This window comes from Neolamprologus brichardi, chromosome 5 (genome assembly GCF_056152115.1).
Source record: "Neolamprologus brichardi isolate AB-2024 chromosome 5, ASM5615211v1, whole genome shotgun sequence".
Taxonomy (NCBI): domain Eukaryota; kingdom Metazoa; phylum Chordata; class Actinopteri; order Cichliformes; family Cichlidae; genus Neolamprologus; species Neolamprologus brichardi.
Genome location: NC_142108.1, coordinates 24,804,536 through 24,814,966, shown reverse-complemented (window position 1 = coordinate 24,814,966; position 10,431 = coordinate 24,804,536). Strand labels below are relative to the sequence as shown.

General features: G+C 42.3%; 1 protein-coding gene across 1 annotated transcript in view; it reads right to left on the bottom strand.

Annotated features, from left to right (window-relative positions):
• Positions 1 to 10,431, bottom strand: part of fer1l4 (fer-1 like family member 4) — a 46,521-nt gene that overhangs the window by 1,851 nt on the left and 34,239 nt on the right. The window contains exons 30-46 of the mRNA XM_087840896.1: positions 8,738 to 8,911; positions 8,349 to 8,459; positions 8,082 to 8,243; positions 7,773 to 7,944; positions 7,513 to 7,625; positions 7,271 to 7,387; positions 6,625 to 6,664; positions 6,142 to 6,242; positions 4,484 to 4,618; positions 4,292 to 4,411; positions 4,026 to 4,153; positions 2,840 to 3,010; positions 2,207 to 2,361; positions 1,715 to 1,896; positions 1,447 to 1,631; positions 1,210 to 1,327; positions 155 to 278 (exon numbers count right to left, since the gene is read on the bottom strand). Coding sequence (XP_087697022.1) covers positions 155 to 278; positions 1,210 to 1,327; positions 1,447 to 1,631; positions 1,715 to 1,896; positions 2,207 to 2,361; positions 2,840 to 3,010; positions 4,026 to 4,153; positions 4,292 to 4,411; positions 4,484 to 4,618; positions 6,142 to 6,242; positions 6,625 to 6,664; positions 7,271 to 7,387; positions 7,513 to 7,625; positions 7,773 to 7,944; positions 8,082 to 8,243; positions 8,349 to 8,459; positions 8,738 to 8,911 — 2,308 coding nt within the window. The remainder of the gene's footprint in view (positions 1 to 154; positions 279 to 1,209; positions 1,328 to 1,446; positions 1,632 to 1,714; positions 1,897 to 2,206; positions 2,362 to 2,839; positions 3,011 to 4,025; positions 4,154 to 4,291; positions 4,412 to 4,483; positions 4,619 to 6,141; positions 6,243 to 6,624; positions 6,665 to 7,270; positions 7,388 to 7,512; positions 7,626 to 7,772; positions 7,945 to 8,081; positions 8,244 to 8,348; positions 8,460 to 8,737; positions 8,912 to 10,431) is intronic.

Here is a 10,431-nt window from a genome sequence, read left to right as displayed (position 1 = left end):
ACAGAAACATAAAAACATTCATTTGTTAATTGCCAAGATTGTTACTTTAGGGCATCTGTGGTATAAACCATACATTGGGTGGTGGTCTAATAATTCTTTTAAGGGCTATTAAGCATTTCCTAATTGACAGTGTTGATAAGCCTGTGTGCCTCACCCAGGAAGTCATTGGCAGCGATGCGATCGTAGTCCCAGACCTGCAGAGCCAGAACAGCCGGCTGACGAAACTCTGACTCCTCCAGAGAGAAGATGGACTCCTTCTTCTTGTACACCACCTCTTTCTACAGAAGGAGAAGATGCATTTTTAACAAACATGATACGTCTCCAGTCATTTTCTAGTACCTCTACATAACTATGTGAAATAACTAACAGATAAAAACACATATTTCATGTATTGTGACACTGTTGGTTGTTTGTTTGTTTAATTGCTGTCTTAACTATAGAGAAACTCAGTAATATTTCTGGTCAGAAGCTCAAATGTTTACAAAACCAATCACAGCAAACATCAGTTCTGTAAATACCCAACATGCTGTGCTCAGGCTGAGGCACTACCCCCCGAAATTTACATGGTAGACAGCTAAGTACATAAGGTGCTGAGTATACTAAGTACTGAGGCTCACTATGAGACATGCTAGCATCCACTAGAGCCACAAGAAGATCAGCATCTCCGTCTAGTAGTTTTTTCTCTTCTTTGATCTCTTTTTTACCCTCACTCCAACTCATTGTAGCAGATGACAGCCTTCACTCGATCCCCTGGGATTTCTTCTTGTTAGAAGGGAGTTTTTCCTCCCCACTCTTGCCAGGTCCTTCCTCATACATTTGGATACTTGGATCACCGAGGTTTGGTTATGTCATCTTCATGGATCTTTACCGTACAAAACAAATATCCTGGATATTTTTGTAATTTCATGCTTTATAAATAACTGAAGTTGTACTTTAATAATTTTTTTAAACTTAAATGCCTTTTCTGGGCAGCACCAAAGGAAAGAACACAAGAGTCAAGATGATTCATCTCCAGAGAAAGAGCGCATTTACTTATGTTTACTGATTCTGAAAAAGGAGTTTTCTGCTTTTCTACTTTATGTAAAGATTCAAGGATGATATTTTTAACATTTTATAGACTTATTAGTTATCTGGTTGTAGCCCTGGAGACATAAGAGCAAAGGTTAATTGACATTAAAAGGTCCAGACATCACCAAAATATGTGTGTACCTCAGTAGGAAGGTAGTCAAAGCGGAAAACAAATCTCCAGTTAAAGTTTCCTTCTCCAGTCAGAGAGTTGAAGTGAACATCAGTCTCCTGCTTGTCTCCTTCCAGTCCTTTTATCCAGCTGCACAGGGAATACAACAGAACAATGATCCCTAAAGGCTAAGCAGGAACACAGAGGTAAGCCCATCAAGATGTAGGCATGATGACTGCGCAGACCAAGTTAGAGTGTGTGTGTCTAACCCTTTCACATAGATGTCAGAGGACGGGTCGCCTGTGAACGGGTTCACGTCATCCAGAAACACATCATCAGTGTTCCAGATGATCACACGCAGCTCGTATTGTTCAGGTAGGCGGGGCTTTATGTCAATGGGGGGCGGAGCTGGGATGTCAGTGGGAAACATGTCCACCCACATATGAAGATAGCCCTGCAACACACACACACACACAGCTGAATATACTTATTTGCACCTGTAGCAGTGTGTTGTCCTTAATGCTGTGGTATGGTTACCTGTGGCAGTCCAGGATTGTCCTGGTTCATCAGAGACCGGATTTCCACATGCTCAGGTACCAGAGGAACAACTCCAGCAATGAATTCGTTCATTTCACTCCAGCGGTGCAGCACACTCAGGGCTGCATGCTCCTGTATTTCTGCCTCCTCCTCTGGAGACCGCTGGTTCTTCTTCAGCAGGTCTAATAACAATAACAGCGGCAGCAGCAGTGTTGTTAGAGCTGTTATTACCATTACTGTTATTAGTATTATGAGAGCTGGAGGCTGCTGTATGAGACGAGCAGCAGAAATAAAAAATGATTATGGTGCAGTTTCAGAGCTGCTAGATGGAACAATATGATGTTGTACTGTATGTTATGATTCATTTACAGATGTACAATTATGCACTGTTTACTTTGGCTTCAGAGTAAGCACTGCTTTACTTAGTACTAAAGTCTATTTAGATCTAGCTGAATCACAGCCTACCTGTCTCTCCTTTTCTTTCTGTCTTACCTTCAGGTATCGCGTCTGGTGGTACTTTGAAGATCTTGTTGAGGACTTTGACTTCAGATGGCCTGTACTCAGGAGACGGGATGCCGTACTTCCTGCAGTGCTCATTTAAGATAGTTGACGGCTTCTTTGCATCCCGCCACATATTGTAACCATCACTGGAGTGAGAAACAGCAGAGAGACAAAGCACCAGCCACTTCATCAAGTAGACATTGCTAGTACCAGTTTTGACCCTACTGTCAGAATTATATTAACACTTTAAACCCTGAGCAAATAAAACATTGCAATAAAAAGATATATTTTTTGATTCATTAAACCCTTTGAAAAAAATTATAATTAGTTCCTAAGGGATTTTGGCCTGTATTGATATGACAGTGTCACTCAGTTACTGCAGATTTGTCAGCTGCTCATCCATGATGTGAATCGTCTGTTCCATCTTATGCCAAAGGTGCTCATTTGGACTGTGGAGGCCATTTGAGTACTGAAGTTATTGTTATGTTTAAATGACAATGAGTAAGATACAATAAGATATAGTTTATACACAGTAAGAAGCAAAATAATTTTTTACGTGTCCAAGTTGTAGAATTAAATTTAAAGTGTCATTGTCCAGAGCCTTGAATGACTTGCGGTACTAACGTGTCGTAGTAAAAAGCCAGACCGCAGGAGGCTCTGTGGCTGCTGTAGAACCGGTTCTCCAAGTCAATTCGTGTCTCTCCGATACGGTCATCGGCCCCCACAAGATCGTGGTCCATGACTGTGATAGCCAGCTCCGTCTCCAGTGGGAAAGACACTGTGAGTTCAAATACCCTGAGATACAGAGTCAGTCAGTCAGGCAGACAGACAGTGAGACATATAGGCAGGTAAACAAAGAATCAAATACAGCTAGACTGACACGCATCAAACAACTAGAGTTAAATAAAAACAACTCGAAGTTGTGCAATTTTATTCTTTGTTAACTTAAAATTTCCAACACAACTGGTCTGAGGAGGTGTCACGGACCCGGTTCCTGGGACTCGGGGTCCGTGAACGGTGTGAACCTTTTATTGTTATTGTTATCATTATTATTGCGTGTATGTTTGCTGCACTGTGCTCTTGTGTTCCATGCTGGTGTGTGTGTGTGTGTGTGTGTACGTGTGTCTGCGGGTGTGGCTGGAGGATGAAGGACAGCCACCTGCAGGCCTGATGGGTGTGGCCCTGCCAGCTGCTGGTCACGCCTAGGTTCCCACACACCTGCTTCTGATCAGGCTCGTCGGGGGAGCTACTTAACAGAGCAATGGAGCTTCCTCCGGCGGAGGATCGTTGAGTTAGACTCCATGTCAGTGTCGCAAGTACTGTTAAGTGTATGCCTGCTGGAGTGGTGCCATAACGGCTGCGTCTGTTGGTTTTTCCTCAGGAGAGCGGAACACGGGACTGCAGGACGCACGGGGTGTGCGTAGGCACAGGAGCAGAGAGCACGGAATACCAGCACTTGGGAGAAGGCACGACACAGGAGTTGAGGGAGCACTCGGGAGACTTATTGTGTGGTGTATATTTACCCCCACTGTAAATAAATGCACTGTTCATTGCACTAAGTCCAGCGTTTGGGTCCTTTCTCTAACATTCCCCACGGCTTGCCCTGGCAAACCGTGACAGAAGGCTTTGGTGCAAAGGATTATGGGATGTCAGTTTCAGGCTTTTTTAAGATTCAAGAACTTCAGACAAGTTCAATTAGACAATGTTACATATTATAGTAAAAAGAATAACCAATACTAACACTAACAGTAATAAAACAAGCAGTTCCACAAAAAATAAAAAATAAAACCATAATAACTATGGTACTGACTCTCCAAATACTGGATTGAGCTGCTTGGGGATGTATCGATCTTTGGTGTCCATATTCTGCTCTCCCACTTGGATCACGAGGTAAGGGTCTGCTTTACCATTTGGGTCTGTGGGAGCCAGGCTGGTGGCCTGCAGGCACCAAACACACAGCAGGAAATAAACATCAATTGGGTCCAAACAGATATCAACCCAGTGCAATGCAGCTGCAGGCAAGAATGTGAATTTGGTTATCTAATGCACAAAGCTGTTTGTGTAAGCAAGAAGGACCTTGACAATGTAGACTCGGACTAAGACTTTAACTGGTGAGTTTTTGGGGATTCCTTTGACGATCTGACAGCTGGTGTCTTCAGTGTCTTCTGGTTCAATCGGATAAACCAGGAAGGAACCCTAGGGAGAGAGAGAAGTACATAATAAACACTATTTACCAGAATAATACACAGACAGCTCTGTATACATTACCTTGTATTTTCCCATCAGCCTCGCCTCTTCATCCTCCTCCTCATCCTCACCGCTTGCTCGACCTTTATACACAGGGAAAACCCGCAGCCAGTCCTGAAATTGACTGAATTCTGACTCCAGATCGCCTCCATACAGCTGAACACACACAAACACACAACACAGAGAGAAAAATGTCTGAAAGTCTACCCCAGCTCCAAATCTGCTCTGTTGTTACTCATCGACATCAAGGCTGCGGAAAAAACTCGACTCAGAAAATAGTCGCACCCAAAACAACTGAAGCTACAGTGCTCCTGAGAAAAATAGCCATCCACATCCTGTTTTGGTAGGGATGGCAGAAGTGGCCAAATTTAAAAAGAGTACCAAATTATCAGATGATCGTGGTAAGCTGCACCCATAAAATCTGCAGGTACAGCAGACGGGTATCTTCCAACTAGTGCTAGACTAAGAAAAGCAAAATTTATCTCACCAAAACTTGAGGTCAGTCTGCTTGGATGGACTGAATCACACAACAAGTCACATCACTTGTAAGGTAAATTCAATAAAAATTCTCTGTAAGGCAATCACCACCACCACAAACTTTATCCAGACCAGAGTTTAGTGGTCAGTGAAGAAGAGGTGAAGCCTTGCAGAATGATGCCAGCTACAGCTGCGCATGAATCACTCAAAGGGGCCTTTTCTGTAATAATGCATTGCTTTAAGCATTAATATAATGCAATCCTTTTGTTGTATTTGCAGTTATTTTAAAGGGCCAGATTATACCAAGATACTGTACTTTTTTGTTTTTTTTGTTTGACTGTATTTTGTTACCCTCTATTTATACTTGTGTAATGACAATAAAGTTGAATCCTAATCTTTTTAAACTGCCTGTAAACATGTAATTTTTTATGCTAACAGTATTTTAACAATGACGTCTATGTGGATTGACTCACAACTTCTAGTACTTTCAACTGATTTAACATTTCTACCCAAATTTCACTTCAGGTGCAAACTTTGCATGTGACAAATAAAGGATTGATTGGTTGATTGGTTGATTGATTGATTGATTGATTGATTGATTGATTGATTGATTGATTGATTGATTGATTGATTGGAAAGGTTGGCAATTGGGGAACCCTAAAAGCTTTGCAAATGTTCCTGTGTTTTTATTTTTCTAGAAGCCTACAGTGAGTTCTCTGGATTTTGTATTTGTTGTGAGCGTTTAAATGCACAGATGTGTTTTTCTAAAAGCCAATATAGCCAAAATATAATATGTGGGCTTGAGTTTAGACACCCTATTAACAGTCAAAGCAAAAAAGATGTTTATGACGAGTTTTTGATTTTATGAAATTGCCTGAATATGTGTTAGCCCTGCGACAGACTGGCAACATCCTGGACAGGTTGCCTTGCCCTAAGACAGCTCGGATAGGCTCCAGCCCGCTGCAACCCTGAACTGGATAAGTGGAAGAGAATGAATGGATGGATGGATGGATGGATGGATCAATCCAAGTGAACGGAGGTCTCCAAGTTCACAACTTTACGGTTAACATATCAGTGTGGGACCAAAACAGTTTGTAATTGTTTTTCTGACAGAATCCTAAAGACTCCTTTTAGTAATGTGGCCATAAGATTATGATTATGGATCAGCTGCTTCAGGTCGGGGATCGATTGTGAAGTCACACCTTTAGTGTTGCAATCTTTTTGCGTTTGGGAGGCTCAGCCTCCACAAGCACGGCTTCCTCCTCTTCCTCTTCAATGTTCGCCATGGTTAGATTTACTCCGTCTATGCAAAGAAGAACATTTTATTAAACACACACACATGGGCACACACACGTGCTTTTTCTGTTATATATATCTATCAAAATTTTATATTTAGACATTTGGACTGTTGGGATTTTTTCTGGATTGGGATGCCTAATGGAGAATACAATCATATTTTAGAAGATTTTATGTCAGAATGTGTTTGGCTGTTAAACATACGATCCTTGTACTTGTGTAAAAGCTGTACTACATTCAGATTTAAAGAAACATAAAATACTTAGATGTAAAAATAATCAGATGATGTGTTGTTGATATTTAATAATATAAAATAATACAGACTATTTAATATTTTTAGTGGGTGGAAAATGTAAAATACTGAACTAAATTTAGCAGTTTAACTGTACCGGTTTCAACTTGTTCCTCCATCTCCAGATTCTCAGCAGCCTGCAGATGGGATCAGAACATTAGGACAACTGAAAAATGTCCTAATTAGTGAGATTATTATTTATTATAAGCTTAAGCACATATGTAATAGACCTCTCTGTATTGAATCATATCTGTTATTAATCTCTGTCTCTCTTCCACAGCATGTCTTTTATCCTGTCTTCCTTCTCACACCCCAACCGGTCGCAGCAGATGGCCGCCCCTCCCTGAGCCTGGTTCTGCCGGAGGTTTCTTCCTGTTAAAAGGGAGTTTTTCCTTCCCACTGTCGCCAAAGTGCTTGCTCATAGGGGGTCATATGATTGTTGGGCTTTTCTCTGTATCTATGAAGCGCCTTGAGGCGACATTTGTTGTGATTTGGCGCTATATAAATAAAATTGAATTGAATTGAATTGAATATTTACACATGTTCAGTGTAAAGAAATTATTTAAACATGAGGTCTCTTGTTGAAAGTCTTAATTAAGCAGAATTTTATTGATTCTTAAGTTATTTTGAACTATTATTGAAGCCTCGCATGCATCCACGGCTCTGTTTGAAATTTATATCTACATTAAACCTTTTTGTCCATGAGGAAAATTAACAGGTACACAGGTAAATTAGTGTCTTACCTGCTTCTCGAGCTCCTCCAGTGAGGCGTAGTATTTCGACCACCAGTCTAACTCCTCCTTCTCAGGCACCTCCTCCTCTAGCTCCTCCTCCTTATTTCTAATTTTTTTCAGGGGTGCCTAAAGACATTAAACATATTTTTAAAATGTGGATGGTTGAAATTTGATTTGAAATATGTCTGAACCTTTCTAGTTCCTAGTTTTTAACACCCAGCGCAAAGTGAGTGGGAGATTAACACACATACATTAACCAGCTTTAAGGGGTTGATGGGAATCTTGGACTGTTTGACTGAAAGGTTGCTGAGTCCCATGCTCCTCACTGACATCAGAGGGTCCATCTTCATTGAACTCTTCTTCGCTGAAAAGACACACAAAAACTTTTGGAGGATGCTGAGAACACTGTCTATTGAAACCTTGTGGAAACAAATGATAGTACGAGTTACTCGCTTGCATTCTCAGGAAACAGCTTCAGAGAGCAACATTAGACTAATTTTGCAGGTCTTACCCTTTGGCTTGGGCTCCTCTTCCTCCTCTGGCTCCCCAGCAACCTCACGCGGGCCGTAGTCCATGAGGTTCTGAACCACATGGGACCCGACCAGTGCAAGATGGCCAAACGCTCGATGCTCTACCACAAACACTGTGAGAGGAGGATGCAGGTACGAATCCTCCGGCAGCTCCTAATCAGACCACAGGCAGGAAGAGGAACAAGACAGGAAATGAAATGTTACATTTTTGCACCTGTTCTGAATTCGTACAATTCTGCTTTTCTTTATACCAGAATTGTTCTCTTTAGCATCCTTAACTAGTAACTCACCACATCCATGTAGTGGACCACCTCTTTGAAGTTTGGGTTAGTCTTGTAGCTTTCAATCTCCTCAGACTCCAGTTGTCGTCCTGCACACTCGATCTTCACCTGAGGGTGCTCCACCTCAAAGAGGTGCACTCGCTTCAGGTCCCGGAGACCCCAGAACAGCACCTGAACGCACACAAACAAAGACACAGATCTCGCCCTATAAGCCAAAAGTCCACATTATCCATCTGCATCACATCAACAAACTATGTGTGTCCATGTGTGCCTGACCTCAATCCTGAAAGTCTTCAGCACAGGTCGCACTCCTTCAGGGATCAGGTAAAAATTGTGCTCTTCATCGTAGTTCAGTTCCTGCGGGTCCACGTGGCTGGGGAGAGTGGGCTGCAGGGGGAAATGTTTTTGGTATTCACTATGTTTGATCAGTTCAGACACACCACCTGTGTCTCTATGTAAAAGACGTTTCTGATTTGAAGGAAACTAAACTTAGTTGCTGCGACCATGTTTTCTTTTTTCCTCTTTAATTTTATTAACCAAATTCATTGAGATTTGTCATTAGATCTTCTATCAGATTAGAAACAAAAAAGACTGTTACTCCAGAATCCTCGCTTTAAATATGAACTTTACTTTTTTTAAGATTGTGACTGGCTGACAGTGGTTACCTCTCCAAACCCAGAGTAGTCCAACTCGATGAGTTCAAAGGCAGCCAGCAGCTCTCCAGCAGAGACCCTCCCCATGTTAACATCAAAGAAACGGAGGCGGGGCTTTTCATACAACTGCTCCACAGTTTTAAACTCAGGCTCAGCAAAAGCTCGACCCAGAGGCTTCGGACCACCCTGCGCACACACACACACACACATTAGCTATTATGACATCACTTAATAATAAATCGACAATGTGGCAAATACTAAAACATTTCATTTAAAAAAACCTGCTCCCATAAGAGGTTGACATAGAAGAACATCTTCCTCCATCTCACCCTATCCGTAGCGTCTTCCTCTCTCTACCAGCCGGTGCTATCATTTCCAACATGATAGCACGGTTCTCACTACCATCTTGTAAACCTTTCCTTTCACTCTTTGCTGCTGACCTTGTGTGACAAATCACCCCTGACACTTACTCGACCCACTCCACCCTGCTTGCGCTCTCTTCATTGTTTTGGATCATTGACTCCTTTTAAAGCCATTCATCTTCACTGCCTTTACTCATTCCATCTTCACTAGGGATGGGTACCGGTATCCGGTGCCATGATGGCACCGGTTCTGACATAAACGGTAGTAACCAGACCGAAAAGCAGCGCACATTTCGGTGCTTCATTTCGGTGCTTTTTTTTTCTGAGATGTCATACACTTTGAATTCTAGCCAATCATTTGCCGTTTCCAAGGATAGTAGGCGGGCCCAGGTACGTACCTACTTTTAGAACAGAGCTACAGATTAAAAATGCCCAAGAGGAAGCGGTCAAAAGTCTGGCTGTACTTCACAGCAAAATATGCAAACTCACCAGCCTGCAACAAGTGCTTTAAGGTGATACTGTGATACTGTCAAAGGAGGTAACACCTCAAATCCGATGAAACACCTGGCGACGCATAGCGGGTTTTTTTTAAAGCAGAAAAATGCGCCGTATTTGATAGCTTGCTGCGAGACCTCACACCGAGCGCATCTACTGCGGGTGTGGTGGTGACGGATGATGATGGCAGCGGCAGCCGTTCTTCTTTGCGTGAGTAGCTTCATGTTGTTCGTGTGTAATTTACGTTGAGTAGGCTAACCACGTTATTACATTAATGCATGCAGTGTTGGGGAGTAACGGAATACATGTACCGCCGTTACGTATTTAAAATACAAAATATGAGTAACTGTATTCCGTTACAGTTACCGTTTAAAAAGGTGGTATTTAGAATACAGTTACTTTGTTGAAATAAATGGATTACACGGCGGTACTTCCCTGTTTCATATTGTCGCGGGTCAGGACTGTTTGGGTTTTGTTTGACAGCTACGTTCTGTTGTTCCAGGCGGCAGCGTTACGGTTGCCATGGTTACAGGGTGCCGCTCTCTCTCTGCGTGTTTCCTGGGTGAGAGAGGCCTTTTGTTGTTGTTGTGCTAAGCTAATAGGCAGAATGCTACAGGTATAGCTCTAAAGAATGTAGCATCATAGGCAGTGTAGTCCGTGCTGCAGGGAGAATGGACTGCCATACCCGTTATGTGTCTGTGAGCGAGGGAGGGAGAAAAAGGAAAAGTATGAGCTGTCATGAGCAGAAACGGGAGCTGGAAGCATGTAAATATAATAATAACCACTGCAGCCAAGAAGAGTGCCTGACAAGCCCAGTTGTAAGTAAGCTATTAAAACTCGACTGTACAC